The following is an 18,137-nucleotide window of genomic DNA, read 5'->3' on the forward strand; positions in this document are numbered from 1 at the left end:
TTTCTGGAAGTCCCCAGATTTGAACAATCTGAAGAAATACCTCTGGGTGAAGAGACCATTCGCCCAGATGTAACGTCTGGCGACTGAGATAATCTGCTTCCCAATTGTCTACACCTGGGATGTAAACCGCAGAAATTAGACAAGAGCTGGATTCCGCCCATACAAGTATCCGAGATACTTCTTTCATAGCTTGAGGACTGTGAGTCCCACCTTGATGATTGACATACGCCACTGTTGTGACATTGTCCGTCTGAAAACAAAAACGATTCCCTCTTCAGAAGAGGCCAGAACTGAAGAGCTCTGAAAATCGCACGGAGTTCCAAAATGTTGATTGGTAATCTCGCCTCCTGAGATTCCCAAACCCCCTGCGCTGTCAGAGATCCCCATACAGCTCCACAACCTGAAAGACTCGCATCTGTTGAGATCACAGTCCAGGTTGGACGAACAAAAGAGGCCCCTTGAATTAAACGATGGTGATCCAACCACCAAGTCAGAGAAGATCGAACATTGGGATTTAAGGATATTATTTGAGATATCCTTGTATAATCCCTGCACCACTGGTTCAGCATACAAAGCTGAAGAGGTCTCATGTGAAAACGAGCAAAGGGGATCGCGTCCGATGCAGCAGTCATGAGACCTAGAATTTCCATGCAAAAAGCTACCGAAGGGAATGACTGAGACTGAAGGTTTTGACAAGCTGAAACCAACTTCAGACGTCTCTTTTCTGTTAGAGACAAAGTCATTGACACTGAATCTATTTGAAAGCCCAAAAAGGTTACCTTTGAGGAATCAAAGAACTCTTTGGTAAATTGATCCTCCAACCATGTATTTGAAGAAACAACACAAGTTGATTCGTATGAGATTCTGCAGAATGTAAAGACTGAGCAAGTACCAAGATATCGTCCAAATAAGGAAATACCGCAATACCCTGTTCTCTGATGACAGAGAGAAGGGCACAGAGAACCATTGAAAAGATCCTTGGAGCTGTTGCTAGGCCAAACGGAAGGGCAACAAACTGGTAATGCTTGTCTAGAAAAGAGAAACTCAGAAACTGATAGTGATCTGGATGAATTGGAATATGAAGATATGCATCCTGTAAATCTATTGTGGACATATAATGCCCTTGCTGAACAAAAGGCAGAATAGTCCTTATAGTCACCATTTTGAATGTTGGTATTCTTACATAACGATTCAATATTTTTAGATCCAGAACTGGTCTGAAGGAATTCTCCTTCTTTGGTACAATGAATAGATTTGAGCAAAACCCCAGACCCCGTTCCAGAACTGGAACTGGTACGATTACCCCAGCCAACTCTAGATCTGAAACACATTTCAGAAATGCCTGAGCCTTCACTGGGTTTACTGGAATGAGAGAGAGAAAAAATCTTCTCACAGGAGGTCTTATCTTGAAACCTATTCTGTATCCTTGAGAAACAATGTTCTGAATCCAAAGACTGTGAATCGAATTGTTCCAAATATCTTTGAAAAATCGTAACCTGCCCCCTACCAGCTGTGCTGGAATGAGGGCCGCACCTTCATGCGGATTTAGGAGCTGGTTTTGACTTTCTAAAAGGCTTGGATTTATTCCAGACTGGAGAAGATTTCCAAACGGAAACCGTTCCTTTAGGGGAAGGGTCAGGCTTCTGTTCTTTATTCTGACTAAAGGAACGAAAACGATTAGCAGCCCTGTATTTACCTTTAGATTTTTTGTCCTGAGGCAAAAAGGTTCCTTTCCCCCCAGTAACAGTTGAAATAATAGAATCCAACTGTGAACCAAATAATTTATTACCTTGGAAAGAAAGAGAAAGCAAAGTTGACTTAGAAGTCATATCTGCATTCCAAGATTTAAGCCATAAAGCTCTTCTAGCTAAGATAGCTAAAGACATATATCTGACATCAATTCTAATGATATCAAAAATGGCATCACAGATAAAGTTATTAGCATGTTGAAGAAGTTTAACAATGCTATAAGCATTATGGTCTGAGACTTGTTGCGCTAAAAATGGAATATTAATATGGTATCTCACAGCGCTCACACAGTGTTCCTACTAGCTCCTGGGTACAAAAGGGGACCTAGCTAGCCCTTAGATAGAAGTATAATAATGTAAAAAGACCTAGGAGCGCCTAACACAGGCTGAGGAAGTAAATTCAACTATAAAGCTAGCTATAAACTCTGCAGGTAAGCCATGAAAAATAAATATGTGAAAGATAGGTAAAAAACGTTCTATGACGTCTCAAATAACTCTATTATCTTAAAGGGACAGTATACACTCATTTTCATATAACTGCATGTAATAGACACTACTATAAAGAATAATATGCACAGATACCGATATAAAAATCCAGTATAAAATGGTTTAAAAACTTACTTAGAAGCTTTCAGTTTAGCTCTGTTGAAAAGGTAGCTGGAAAGCCCACTGCAAGTGGGAAATAAGACACTCCCCCCCTCCCCCTTCTTTTGCATATGAAAAGACACTTTACACAAACAGGAGCAAGCTGGAGAAGGTAGCTGACGGTATTCAAATAAAACTTTGGGGCTTGGTTAGGAGTCTGAAAATCAGAGCAATGTTATTTAAAAATAAGCAAAATTATACATTTTTTTAAAAAACAAACTTTATGGGCTTTATAAATAGATCATCTACAAAACATTTATGCAAAGAAAAAATTAGTGTATAATGGCCCTTTAACTAAGGTTAATACAAATAGGCAGAAATTGGTGAGCACTTTTCTTAAACTATTTGTTAGCATTATTGCACTATTTTAGATTTCTTTTACAGGTTGGATTAAGCCCAGGGTTAACCGGACATCCCCTCACCTACCACAAACACTTGAATGAACCCTTTTTTGAGGACAAACTTAAGGAAGATTTGTTAATAGATACACAGCTTTTTTCACTTTTCATATTGGAATTATTATTTTTTCACTATTTTTTCACATTATTTTTTCAATTATTTTTTCAACTTTTGTTTGATCATTTTTTGACCACTTTTTTTGATCACTTTCACATCGTTAAGACTTTGAGGGATCAACATTTTAACATTTTTTTCACTGTTTTTTGAACATTTCACACTGTTTGCAGGGAACACCATTTCCCTACGATTTCCATTCTCAGCTATAATTGTAATATCATTTTTTGTCTTATTATATTATGTGTTATTGCTTTATGTAATTTGCGTATATATTGTACCATGGAGCCATGTTTTTAACATATTTTGTCTTATTTTAATTGTATTAAATTTGTATTAACCTTAGTTAAGATAATAGAGTTATTTGAGACGTCATAGAACGCTTTTTTTAACTATCTTTCACATATTTATTTTTCATGGCTTACCTGCAGAGTTTATAGCTAGCTTTATAGTTGAATTTACTTCCTCGGCCTGTGTTAGGCGCTCCTAGGTCTTTTTACATTATTATACTTGTTGCGCTAAAGCCTCCAACCAGAAAGTGGAAGCTGCAGCAACATCAGCCAAAGAAATAGCAGGTCTAAGAAGATTACCTGAACATAAATAAGCTCTCCTTAGAAAGGATTCAATCTTCCTGTCTAAAGGATCCTTAAAGGAAGTACTATCCGCCGTAGGAATAGTAGTACGTTTAGCAAGAGTAGAAATAGCCCCATCAACTTTAGGGATTTTATCCCAAAATTCTAATCTATCAGATGGCACAGGGTACAATTTCTTAAACCTTTGAGAAGGAGTAAATGAAGTACCCAGACTATTCCATTCCCTAGAAATTACTTCTGAAATAGCATCAGGAACTGGAAAAACTTCAGGAATAACTACATGAGGTTTAAAAACCGAATTTAAACGCTTAGTAGATTTAGTATCAAGAGGACTAGACTCCTCCATATCTAATGCAACTAACACTTCTTTAAGTAAAGAACGAATAAACTCCATCTTAAATAAATATGAAGATTTATCAGTGTCAATATCTGAGGCAGAATCTTCAGAACCAGATAGATCCTCATCAGAAACCGATAAGTCAGAATGATGACGGTCACTTAAAAATTCATCTGAAATATGAGAAGTTTTAAAACATAATTTATGCTTACCTGATAAATTTATTTCTCTTGTAGTGTATCCAGTCCACGGATCATCCATTACTTATGGGATATTCTCCTTCCCAACAGGAAGTTGCAAGAGGATCACCCACAGCAGAGGTGCTATATAGCTCCTCCCCTAACTGCCATATCCAGTCATTCGACCGAAACAAACAGAGAAAGGAGAAACCATAGGGTGCAGTGGTGACTGTAGTTTAATTAAATTTTAGACCTGCCTTAAAATGACAGGGCGGGCCGTGGACTGGATACACTACAAGAGAAATAAATTTATCAGGTAAGCATAAATTATGTTTTCTCTTGTTAAGTGTATCCAGTCCACGGATCATCCATTACTTATGGGATACCAATACCAAAGCTAAAGTACACGGATGATGGGAGGGACAAGGCAGGGATTAAGTGGAAGGAACCACTGCCTGAAGAACCTTTCTCCCAAAAACAGCCCCCGAAGAAGCAAAAGTATCAAATTTGTAAAATTTTGAAAAAGTGTGAAGTGAAGACCAAGTCGCGGCCTTGCAAATCTATTCAACAGAGGCCTAATTTTTAAAGGCCCAGGTGGAAGCCACAGCTCTAGTAGAATGAGCTGTAATTCTTTCAGGGGGCTGCTGTCCGAAGCCAAAAGGAAAGAGAGGTTGCCGAAGCTTTTTGACCTCTCCTCTGTCCAGAATAAACGACAAACAGGGAAGATGTTTGACGAAAATCTTTAGTAGCTTGTAAGTAAAACTTCAAGGCACGGACTACATCCAGATTATGTAAAAGACGTTCCTTCTTTGAAGAAGGATTAGGACACAATGATGGAACAACAATCTCTTGATTGATATTCTTGTTAGAAACCACCTTAGGTAAAAACCCAGGTTTGGTACGCAGAACTACCTTATCTGCATGAAAAATCAGATAAGGAGAATCACATTGTAAGGCAGATAGCTCAGAGACTCTCCGAGTCGAGGAAATAGCCATCAAAAACAGAACTTTCCAAGATAAAAGCTTAATATCAATGGAATGAAGGGGTTCAAACGGAACTCCTTGAAGAACTTTAAGAACCAAGTTTAAGCTCCATGGGGGAGCAACAGGTTTAAACACAGGCTTAATTCTAACCAAAGCCTGACAAAATGCCTGGACGTCTGTAACTTCTGCCAGACGCTTGTGCAAAAGAATATACAGAGCAGAAATCTGTCCCTTTAAGGAACTAGCTGATAATCCTTTGTCCAAACCCTCTTGGAGAAAGGACAATATCCTAGGAATCCTAACCTTACTCCATGAGTAATTCTTGGATTCACACCAGTAAAGATATGTACGCCATATCTTGTGATAGATTTTCCTGGTAACAGGCTTTCGTGCCTGTATTAAAGTATCAATGACTGACTCGGAGAAGCCACGCTTTGATAGAATCAAGCGTTCAATCGCCATGCAGTCAGTCTCAGAGAAATTAGATTTGGATGATTGAAAGGACCTTGTATTAGAAGGTCCTGTCTTAGAGGCAGAGTCCATGGTGGAAATCAAACCAGCCATGTGGAAAAAAACTAGGCCCCAATAAGTTTTGTCACCAAACATATATAAAAACGATTAACATGCCAGCAAACGTTTTATATTACATTTTTATAAGAGTATGAGTAAGAGTATCTCTATTAATACGCCTGATACCAGTAGCTATCACTGCATTTAAGGCTTTACTTACATTAATCCGTTATAAGCAGCATTTTATAGCAAATTCCATCCCTAGAAAAATATTAACTGCACATACCTTATTGCAGGAAAACCTGCACGCCATTCCCTCTCTGAAGTTACCTCACTCCTCAGAATATGTGAGAACAGCCATGGATCTTAGTTACTTCTGCTAAGATCATAGAAAATGCAGGCAGATTCTTCTTCTAAATACTGCCTGAGATAAACAGCACACTCCGGTACCATTTAAAAATAACAAACTTTTGATTGAAGAAATAAACTAAGTATAAAACACCACACTCCTCTTACGACCTCCATCTTGGTTGAGGCTTGCAAGAGAATGACTGGATATGGCAGTTAGGGGAGGAGCTATATAGCAGCTCTGCTGTGGGTGATCCTCTTGCAACTTCCTGTTGGGAAGGAGAATATCCCATAAGTAATGGATGATCCGTGGACTGGATACACTTAACAAGAGAAAGCCTTTTACGCTTACTGGAAGGAGGAATAACAGACAGGGCCTTCCTAATAGATTTAGAAACAAATTCTTTTACATTAACAGGGACATCCTGAACATTAGATGTTGAAGGAGCAACAACAGGTAATGGATTATTACTAATGGAAATACAATCTGCATTAGAAAGTTTATCATGACAGTTATCGCAAACAACAGCCGGAGGAACAGTTACCAAAAGTTTACAACAGATGCACTTAACTTTGGTAGAACCAGCATCAGGCAGCGTCTTTCCAGAAGTAGATTCTGATCCAGGGTCATGTTGAGACATCTTGCAATATGTAATAGAAAAAACAACATATAAAGCAAAAATATCAAATTCCTTAAATGACAGTTTCAGGAATGGGAAAAAATGCCAAATGAACAAGCCTCTAGCAACCAGAAGCAATGAAAAATAAGACTGAAATAATGTGAAAAAAAGGTGGAGACAAGAATGACGCCCACATTTTTTGGCACCAAAAATGACGCCCACATTATTGGCGCCAAGTACAACGCCCATATTTTTTTTTGGCGCCAAGTATGACGCCACATCCTGTGACGCCTGAAAAAATGACGCAATAACGAGGCAATACTCTCTTCACATCCCTCTGACATTCACTGCACTCTGAGAGGAAAATCGGGCTCCAGCCTGCTGCGAAGCGCATATCAACGAAGAATCTAGCATAAACTTACTTCACCACCTCCATGGGAGGCAAGGTTTGTAAAACTGAATTGTGGGTGTGGTGAGGGGTGTATTTATAGGCATTTTGAGGTTTGGGAAACTTTGCCCCTCCTGGTAGGAATGTATATCCCATACGTCACTAGCTCATGGACTCTTGCTAATTACATGAAAGAAAAGTGTACCATTATAACTGCGTTGGTTATGCAAAACTGTGGAATGGGTAATAAAGGGATTGTCTATCTTTTTAAAAAAACAAAAATTCTGGTGTTGACTGTCCCTTTAAATACACTTCAGGGAATTCATTAAGAAAAGTAGATAGTCTTAAAGGGGCAATATAGTGAAAAAAAATGACATGCTCTGATTCGTTAGCTGAGATGTGTGCCACTGCTGATTGGCTGCTTGGGACCATCAGTTCTCGAAAGGCACTTTAACTGGGGTTAAACACAGACTTGCTGGGTTGTTGAGTGCTTTTAAGCATCAGAGCATGCCCTTTTTGCACAACAAATGTCCTTTAAATCAACAGTGATTTCTAGTTCCAAATAAGGTCACTTATCGTTTGAGAAATATTAGTTTTAATTCTGTAGTTAGTATTTCCCCCAATAGAATAGAGTCAACCTTCACTGACCAACCACTGTTTCACAGTCCCAATATATTTCTTTCATTATGTCTGAGTAATACATTGTTTTATTTAAAGGCAAAAATGTAGATTTTATTTCCTTCACTGGTGACATAATTTTTTGTACAACAAACATTACTCACCAACTGTTAGATCCTTTTCTGTAAGGAGGGTGTGCATTCCGTGTATATCCTTCATTAGTTCACTGTCTCCAAAGGTGAAATACACCACATCTCGCCCTGCTTCAGCACATGCCAGGATCTGGATTAAGGCTGCAAGGAATAACAAATACACAAAGCAGACTGTAATTTATTCTATTTACAGACATCGCAGACAGTGGAGTAAAAGCTTTTTATTAAAGGGCCATGACACACAAATGTTGAAACACTTGAAATTAATGCAGCATAGCTGTAAAAAACGGACTAGAAAATATCACCTGAACATCTCTATGTAAAAAAGAAAGATATTTAACCTCAAAAGTTCCTCAGTAGCCACATCCCATTGTAAAGGACTTCTAAGCAGCAAATCGGTATGTCTGTCCCGGGACAGCTAAGGGAGTGAGCTTACGTGCACACTCATCTTATTTCCCTATTCAGTTTAAGGAAGTTTACTATGAAATCTCATGAGAGTTAAGTCAAATATCATGAGATCACAGCAAAAGAGTTCATGACCTCAGCACTGCTGATTGGCTGCTGTTCATTTCTTCATTTATTTATTTTTTACCTGCAGCTAAGCTTTTTTTACACAGAACTTACTCTGCTGAGCTGAGGAAATTGTGAGGTAAAATATCTTCCTTTTTTACATAGAGATGCTCAGGTGATATTTTCCTGTCAGCTTTTTACATTTATACTGCATCAGTTTCATGTGATTTAGCATATGAGTATTATGTCCCTTTATCAAACTCTGCTATGTACCATTCTATAACCTCTGCCACTACAGCTATGTGTAAAGTTAGAATATTTTGCCTGTGCACAGGTTAAAAAGCATCTGCTGATGTCTTGTTTACATAGCATTTCTATAGAAAATACTGCAGTACTCAAAATGTCTATATAGGTGAAGGTTTAAAAAAAAAAAAAAAAAAACAGAGGAAAAAACTATTTTAAATGTCAAAAATAAAGGTAAAAGGATCCATGTGTAAACAATTTAATACACTTTCCTAGCAGGGAGAGTCCACGACTTAATTCCTTACTGTTGGGAATATCAACACCTGGCAACCAGGAGGAGGCAAAGACACCCTAGCCAAAAGCTTAAATATCCCTCCCATCCCACCAGTCAATCGGCCGAGGGAATGAGGAAAAGTAGGAGAAACATCAGGGTATAAAGATGCCAGAAGAAAAAATTAAAGAAGAGCTGCTCCAAAAAAATAAATATGTATATATATATATATATATATATGTATATATATATATATATATATATATATATATATACACACACACATACACAGTATATCTTACGGGCGGGGTCGTGGACTCTCCCTGCCAGGAAAGAAGGGAATTTACCTGGTAAGCATAAATTTTGTTTTTTTTTCTCCAAATGCAGGGAGAGTCCACAACATTATTCCTTACTTTTGGGAATCAATACCCAAGCTCCAGAGGACACTGGACACTTTCTCCAAAAAGCTTCTTCAGCCGAAGCAAACACATCGAATTTGTAAAACTTAGAAAAAGTATGTAAGGAGGACCAGGTAGCCACCTTACAAATCTGATCCATAGAGGCTTCGTTCTTAAAAGCCCAGGAAGAAGCAACTGCACTAGTGGAATGAGCCGTTATCCTCTCAGGAGGATGCTGTCCCGCTTTCTCATAAGCTAAGCGGATAAAACTCCTCAACCACAAAGATAAGGAAGTTACCTTGCCTCTCTGTCCCTTGCGTCTACCCGCATTAAGAACAAAGATGAAGATTGTCTGAACTCCTTAGTAGCCTAAAGGAACGAACCACATCCAGATTGTGGAGCAAACGTTCCTTCGGGGAAGAAGGATTGGGACAAAAGGAAGGAACAACAATCTCTTGATTGATGTTCCGATCTGACACCACCTTAGGAGAGAAATATAATAAAATATGGTCAGATGCGCCTAAAAACAAAATTTATGCTTACCTGATAAATTTATTTCTCTTGTGGTGTATCCAGTCCACGGATTCATCCATTACTTGTGGGATATTCTCCTTCCCAACAGGAAGCTGCAAGAGGATCACCCACAGCAGAGCTGTCTATATAGCTCCTCCCCTAACTGCCACTACCAGTCATTCGACCGAAGACAAGTAAGAGAAAGGAGAAACTATAGGGTGCAGTGGTGACTGTAGTTTAAACATAAAAGCACCTGCCTTAAAATGACAGGGCGGGCCGTGGACTGGATACACCACAAGAGAAATAAATTTATCAGGTAAGCATAAATTTTGTTTTCTCTTGTAAGGTGTATCCAGTCCATGGATTCATCCATTACTTGTGGGATACCAATACCAAAGCTATAGGACACGGATGAAGGGAGGGACAAGGCAGGCGCTTAAACGGAAGGCACTACTGCCTGTAAGACCTTTCTCCCAAAAATAGCCTCCGAAGAAGCAAAAGTATCAAATTTGTAGAATTTAGAAAAAGTATGAAGCGAAGACCAAGTCGCCGCCTTACAAATCTGTTCAACAGAAGCCTCATTTTTAAAAGCCCATATGGAAGCCACCGTTCTAGTGGAATGAGCTGTAATTCTTTCAGGAGGCTGCTGGCCAGCAGTCTCATAAGCTAAGCGGATTATACTTCTTAACCAAAAGGAAAGAGAAGTTTGCTGAAGCCTTTTGGCCTTTCCTCTGTCCAGAGTAGACAACAAACAATGCAAATGTTTGACGAAAATCTTTAGTAGCTTGTAAATAAAACTTTAAAACCGATCCATGTCAAGATTGTGTAATAGACGTTCTTCTTTTGAAGAAGGATTAGGACACAGTGACGGAACAACAATCTCCTGATTGATATTCTTATTAGATACCACCTTAGGAAGAAACCCAGGTTTGGTACGCAAAACTACCTTATCTGCATGGAAGATCAGATAAGGGGAATCACACTGCAAGGCAGATAACTCTGAAACTCTTCGAGTCGAAGAGATAGCTATCAAAAACAGAACTTTCCAAGATAAAAGCTTGATATCTATGGAATGCAGAGGTTCAAACGGAACCCCTTGAAGAACTTTAAGAACTAAATTTAAACTCCATGGCGGAGCAACAGGTTTAAACACAGGCTTGATTCTAACTAAAGCCTGACAAAACGACTGAACGTCTGGAACATCCGCCAGACGCTTGTGCAAAAGAATGGACAGAGCAGAAATCTGTCCCTTTAAGGAAATAGCTGACAATCCCTTCTCCAATCCTTCTTGGAGAAAAGATAATATCCTGGGAATCCCGACTTTACTCCATGAGTAACCCTTGGATTTACACCAATGAAGATATTTACACCATATCTTATGATAGATTTTCCTGGTGACAGGCTTTCGAGCCTGAATTAAGGTATCAATGACCGATTCGGAGAAACCACGTTTTGATAAAATCAAGCGTTCAATCTCCAAGCAGTCAGACGCAGAGAAATTAGATTTGGATGGTTGAAAGGACCCTGAAGTAGAAGGTCCTGCCTCAGCAGTAGAGTCCATGGTGGAAGGGATGACATGTCCACCAGATCTGCATACCAAGTCCTGCGTGGCCACGCAGGTGCTATCAAAATCACCGAAGCTCTCTCCTGCTTGATCTTGGCAATCAGATGAGGGAGCAGAGGAAACGGTGGAAACACATAAGCCAGGTTGAAAGACCAAGGCGCTGCTAGAGCTTGGCGTTTTGACGAGACCCCATGAGATGCAGTTCTGGTTTGCCCCAAAGTTGAATCAACTGTACAAACACCTCCGGATGGAGTTCCCACTCCCCCGGATGAAAAGTCTGTCGACTTAGAAAATCCGCCTCCCAGTTCTCTACTCCTGGGATATGGATAGCTGATAGATGGCAAGAGTGAACCTCTGCCCATAGAATTATTTTTGAAACCTCCAACATTGCTAGGGAACTCCTTGTTCCCCCTTGATGGTTGATGTAGGCTACAGTCGTGAAGTTGTCCGACTGAAATCTGATGAACCTGACCGCAGCTAGCCGAGGCCAAGCCTGAAGAGCATTGAATATCGCTCTTAGTTCCAGAATGTTTATCGGAAGGAGTGTCTCCTCCTGAGTCCACAAGCCCTCAGCCTTCAGGGAGTTCCAGACTGCACCCCAGCCCAGAAGGCTGGCATTTGTCGTTACTATTGTCCAATCTGGCCTGCGGAAGGACATACCCTTGGACAGATGGACCTGAGATAACCGCCAGAGAAGAGAATCCCTGGTCTATTGATCCAGATTTAGTAGAGGGGACAAATCTGTGTAATCCCCATTCCACTGACTGAGCATTCAGAGTTGCAGCGGTCTGAGATGTAGGCGGGCAAACGGCACTATGTCCATTGCCACTACCATTAAGCCGATTACTTCCATACACTGAGCCACTGAAGGGCGAGAAGTAGAATAAAGAACACGGCAGGAGTTTAGAAGTTTTGACCACCTGACCTCTGTTAGGTAAATTTTAATTTCTACTAATCTATCAGAGTTCCTAGGAAGGAAACTCTTGTGAGAGGGGATAGAGAACTTTTTTCTTCGTTCACTTTCCACCCATGCGACCTCAGAAATGCCAGAACAATGTCTGTATGGGACCTGGCGATTTGAAAATTCGACGCCTGTATTAGAATGTCGTCTAGGTAAGGGGCTACTGCTATACCCCGCGGCCTTAGGACCGCTAGGAGTGACCCCAGAACCTTCGTAAAGATTCTTGGTGCCGTAGCTAACCCAAAGGGAAGAGCCACAAACTGGTAATGCCTGTCTAGGAAGGCGAACTTGAGAAACCAATGATGATCTCTATGTATCGGAATGTGCAGATAAGCATCCTTTAAGTCCATGGTAGTCATATATTGACCCTCCTGGATCATAGGTAGGATGGTTCGAATAGTCTCCATCTTGAAGGATTGGACCCTGAGAAATTTGTTTAGGATCTTGAGATCTAAGATGAGGTTCCCTCTTTCTTGGGAACCACAAACCGATTTGAATAGAAGCCTTGCCCCTGTTCCTCCTTTGGAACTGGGTGGATCACTCCCATAACTAGGAGGTCTTGAACACAATGTAAGAATGCCTCTCTATTTATCTGGTTTGCAGATAATTGTGAGAGATGAAATCTTCCTTTTGGGGAAGAAACTTTGAAGTCCAGAAGATATCCCTGGGACACAATTTCCAACGCCCAGGGATCCTGGACATCTCTTGCCCAAGCCTGGGCGAAGAGAGAAAGTCTGCCCCCTACTAGATCCGTTACCGGATCGGGGGCTGACCTTTCATACTGTCTTAGAGGCAGCAGCAGGTTTTTTGGCCTGCTTTCCTTTGTTCCAAGTCTGGTTAGGTCTCCAGACCGTTTTGGACTGGGCAACATTTCCCTCTTGTTTTGTATTAGAGGAAGTTGAAGCTGCGCCACTCTTGAAGTTTCAAAAGGCACGAAAATTAGACTGTTTGGTCCTTAATTTGTTGGACCTATCCTGAGGAAGGGCGTGACCTTTTCCTCCAGTAATATCAGAAATGATCTCCTTCAGTCCAGGCCCGAATAGGGTCTGCCCTTTGAAGGGAATGTTGAGAAGCTTAGACTTTGAAGTAACTTCAGCTAACCAGGATTTAAGCCATAGCGCCCTACGCGCCTGAATAGCAAAACCTGAGTTCTTAGCCGTTAATTTGGTTAAATGAACAACAACGTCAGAAACAAACGAATTGGCTAGCTTAAGGGCTTTAAGCTTGTCAAGGATATCATCCAATGGGGTTTCTACCTGTAGAGCCTCTTCTAAAGACTCAAACCAGAAGGCCGCAGCAGCAGTGACAGGGGCAATGCATGCAAGGGGCTGGAGAATAAAACCTTGTTGAATAAAAATTTTCTTAAGGTAACCCTCTAATTTTTTGTCCATTGGGTCTAGAAAAGCACAACTGTCCTCGACAGGGATAGTTGTACGCTTCGCTAGAGTAGAGACTGCTCCCTCCACCTTGGGGACCGTTTGCCACAAGTCCAGTGTAGCGGAATCTATGGGAAACATCTTTTTAAAAACAGGAGGGGGAGAGAACGGTACACCTGGTCTATTCCCATTCCTTAGTAATAATTTCTGAAAACCTCTTAGGTATTGGAAAAACATAAGTGTAAACAGGCACTGCGTAGTATTTATCCAATTTACACAATTTCTCTGGGACTACAATGGCGTCACAGTCATCCAGAGTTGCTAAAACCTCCCTGAGCAACATGCGGAGGTGTTCAAGCTTAAATTTAAATGTAGACATATCAGAATCAGGTTGAAGTGTCTTCCCTGAGTCAGAAAAATCACCCACAGATAGAAGCTCTCCTTCTTCGGCTTCTGCACATTGTGAGGGTATATCGGACATAGCTACTAAAGCGTCAGAGAGCTCTGTATTTTTTCTAGTCCCAAAGCTGTCTCGCTTTCCTTGTAACCCTGGCAGTTTGGACAATACTTCTGTAAGAGTATGATTCATAACTGCCGCCATGTCTTGTAAAGTATACGCAATGGGCGCGCTAGATGTACTTGGCGCCTCTTGAGCGGGAGTTAAAGCCTCTGACACGTGGGGAGAGTTAGTCGGCATAACTTCCCCCTTGTCAATTTCTTCTGGTGATAAATCTTTTAAAGCCAGAATATGGTCTTTATAACTTATAGTAAGATCAGTGCATTTGGTACACATTCTAAGAGGGGGTTCCACAATGGCTTCTAAACATAATGAACAAGGAGTTTCCTCTATGTCAGACATGTTTAACAGACTAGTAATGAGACCAGCAAGCTTTGAAAACACTTTAATTAATGTGAAAAAGCAGAATATAAAAAACGGTACTGTGCCTTTAAGGGAAAAAAACAAACACAAAAACTGCAAAACAGTGAAAAAAGCAGTTAACTCTATGAAATTTTTACAGTGTATATAATAGACTAAAATAGCATTGCACCCACTTGCAAATGGATGATTAACCCCTCAGGTTCAAAAACGAAGCAAAAAAACGGTAAAAACCGTTATAACAGTCACAAGCAAACTGCCACAGCTCTACTGTGGCTCCTACCTTCCCATAAAATGACTTTTTTAGGCACAAAAACCCTTTACAGAGGTCCAATATGTCAGGGGACTCCTTCAGGGAAGCTGGATGTCTCAGGATGTAATAAACAACTGCGCAATTAGAGCGCGAAAATAGGCCCCTCCCACCATACACTCAAAGTCAGAGGGCCTTAAAAAACTATTCCTAGGAGTAAAATAACAGCCATGTGGAAAACTAGGCCCCAAATAAAGATTTATCACCTCAGTAAAAAACGTTTCTTATATATATAACGTTTAACATACTAAGCCATAATAGAAAGTAATATGAAAATTACCCTTTACTGCAAGCATGATGCCAGTCGTTATTAAATCACTGCAATCAGGCTTACCTTAACTATATCAGGCACTGTCAGCATTTTCTAGTTCTTATCATCCTCTAGAAAAAAATATACTGAACATACCTCAGGGCAGTTAATTCTGCAGGCCGTTCTCCCAGCTGAAGTCTCCCATACTCTTCAGTTATGTGTGGGAACAGCAATGGACCTTAGTTACAACCTGCTAAGATCATCAAAAACCTCAGGCAAATTCTTCTTCTAATTTCTGCCTGAGGTAAAAAAACAGTACAACGCCGGCACCGTTTAAAAATAACAAACTTTTGATTGAAGATAAACTACATTAATTCACCACATCTCTCTAGCTACTTCCCTTGTCGAGAGCTGCAAGAGAATGACTAGTAGTGGCAGTTAGGGGAGGAGCTATATAGACAGCTCTGCTGTGGGTGATCCTCTTGCAGCTTCCTGTTGGGAAGGAGAATATCCCACAAGTAATGGATGAATCCGTGGACTGGATACACCTTACAAGAGAAATAAGATGTAGAGTATATCAAACTATTCCCCCACATATATCAAAAATCCTAAACTATAAAGAAATTAATAAAAATGTTAATGTGAAGTGATAAAATAAATTTGTGCAATGAAGTACAAATACTTGGACACCTGATGAAACGGTCATAGATACCAGGAAACGCGTTGTGGATTAATTGATTTTAATAAATGTTATACTTTGTAGTATCACGGCTTATATTTTACCATTATACCTTAGTTATTTGATATATTAGTAATCGCTGCATTATATGGGACTGCACACGGAGTGTGACTGAATACCCATCACTTTAATCGAGTTATCTACGGTGACAGCCGGGATTTGCCATAGTACTCAGTGTGCTGGACAGCTGAAAATTGTCCAGAAGGCATTTGTGGCACTTATCAAGTGCCTGATATATTGTGAGTATATCTCCTTGTCGTTCGTGTTAGCTTCCAGACCCACTGATACACACTATTGTGGTGCCCTTGCTTCTTAGCTCTCAATTATACAGCTCCAATCCGGAGGGACTGACTGCCTGGATCAGCTTGCTGGACAGCTGCTAATTGTTCAGAAGGCATTTGTGGCACTTATCAAGTGCATAGTATCCTGTAAGTAGAAGCTGTATATTGGGGTGTGCTGCCTTTTACCCATACGATACACACTATTTGGCGCCTCTTCTCTTATTTTTTTACCTTAGGAAGGAACCCTAACCTAGTAAGTAAAACCGCCGTATCGGCATGGAAAACAAGGTAAGGGGGATCACACTGTAAAGCAGAAATCTCAGAGACTCTGAGAGCTGAGGCATTTTCCAACAAAAAAACAGAATTTATGTTTACCTGATAAATTACTTTCTCCAACGGTGTGTCCGGTCCACGGCGTCATCCTTACTTGTGGGATATTCTCTTCCCCAACAGGAAATGGCAAAGAGCCCAGCAAAGCTGGTCACATGATCCCTCCTAGGCTCCGCCTACCCCAGTCATTCGACCGACGTTAAGGAGGAATATTTGCATAGGAGAAACCATATGGTACCGTGGTGACTGTAGTTAAAGAAAATAAATTATCAGACCTGATTAAAAAAACCAGGGCGGGCCGTGGACCGGACACACCGTTGGAGAAAGTAATTTATCAGGTAAACATAAATTCTGTTTTCTCCAACATAGGTGTGTCCGGTCCACGGCGTCATCCTTACTTGTGGGAACCAATACCAAAGCTTTAGGACACGGATGAAGGGAGGGAGCAAATCAGGTCACCTAAATGGAAGGCACCACGGCTTGCAAAACCTTTCTCCCAAAAATAGCCTCAGAAGAAGCAAAAGTATCAAACTTGTAAAATTTGGTAAAAGTGTGCAGTGAAGACCAAGTCGCTGCCCTACATATCTGATCAACAGAAGCCTCGTTCTTGAAGGCCCATGTGGAAGCCACAGCCCTAGTGGAATGAGCTGTGATTCTTTCGGGAGGCTGCCGTCCGGCAGTCTCGTAAGCCAATCTGATGATGCTTTTAATCCAAAAAGAGAGAGAGGTAGAAGTTGCTTTTTGACCTCTCCTTTTACCGGAATAAACAACAAACAAGGAAGATGTTTGTCTAAAATCCTTTGTAGCATCTAAATAGAATTTTAGAGCGCGAACAACATCCAAATTGTGCAACAAACGTTCCTTCTTTGAAACTGGTTTCGGACACAGAGAAGGTACGATAATCTCCTGGTTAATGTTTTTGTTAGAAACAACTTTTGGAAGAAAACCAGGTTTAGTACGTAAAACCACCTTATCTGCATGGAACACCAGATAAGGAGGAGAACACTGCAGAGCAGATAATTCTGAAACTCTTCTGGCAGAAGAAATTGCAACTAAAAACAAAACTTTCCAAGATAATAACTTAATATCAACGGAATGCAAGGGTTCAAACGGAACCCCCTGAAGAACTGAAAGAACTAAATTGAGACTCCAAACAAGAAGGTCTCGTCTCAAAGGTAGCTTCCAAGGTGGAGCCGATGACATATTCACCAGATCTGCATACCAAGTCCTGCGTGGCCACGCAGGAGCTATCAAGATCACCGACGCCCTCTCCTGATTGATCCTGGCTACCAGCCTGGGGATGAGAGGAAACGGCGGGAACACATAAGCTAGTTTGAAGGTCCAAGGTGCTACTAGTGCATCCACTAGAGCCGCCTTGGGATCCCTGGATCTGGACCCGTAGCAAGGAACTTTGAAGTTCTGACGAGAGGCCATCAGATCCATGTCTGGAATGCCCCACAGCTGAGTGACTTGGGCAAAGATTTCCGGATGGAGTTCCCACTCCCCCGGATGCAATGTCTGACGACTCAGAAAATCCGCTTCCCAATTTTCCACTCCTGGGATGTGGATAGCAGACAGGTGGCAGGAGTGAGACTCCGCCCATAGAATGATTTTGGTCACTTCTTCCATCGCCAGGGAACTCCTTGTTCCCCCCTGATGGTTGATGTACGCAACAGTTGTCATGTTGTCTGATTGAAACCGTATGAACTTGGCCCTCGCTAGCTGAGGCCAAGCCTTGAGAGCATTGAATATCGCTCTCAGTTCCAGAATATTTATCGGTAGAAGAGATTCTTCCCGAGACCAAAGACCCTGAGCTTTCAGGGATCCCCAGACCGCGCCCCAGCCCATCAGACTGGCGTCGGTCGTGACAATGACCCAC

The 18,137-nt window shown here is 41.0% G+C and overlaps 1 protein-coding gene across 1 annotated transcript in view; it reads right to left on the reverse strand.

Moving 5' to 3' along the window:
* The window catches only part of PARG (poly(ADP-ribose) glycohydrolase), a 482,847-nt gene that overhangs the window by 23,013 nt on the left and 441,697 nt on the right, over positions 1-18,137 (reverse strand). Inside the window, 1 exon segment of the mRNA XM_053692075.1 lies at positions 7,648-7,776. Coding sequence (XP_053548050.1) covers positions 7,648-7,776 — 129 coding nt within the window.

Source organism: Bombina bombina, chromosome 9 (assembly GCF_027579735.1).
Source record: "Bombina bombina isolate aBomBom1 chromosome 9, aBomBom1.pri, whole genome shotgun sequence".
NCBI classification, from domain to species: domain Eukaryota; kingdom Metazoa; phylum Chordata; class Amphibia; order Anura; family Bombinatoridae; genus Bombina; species Bombina bombina.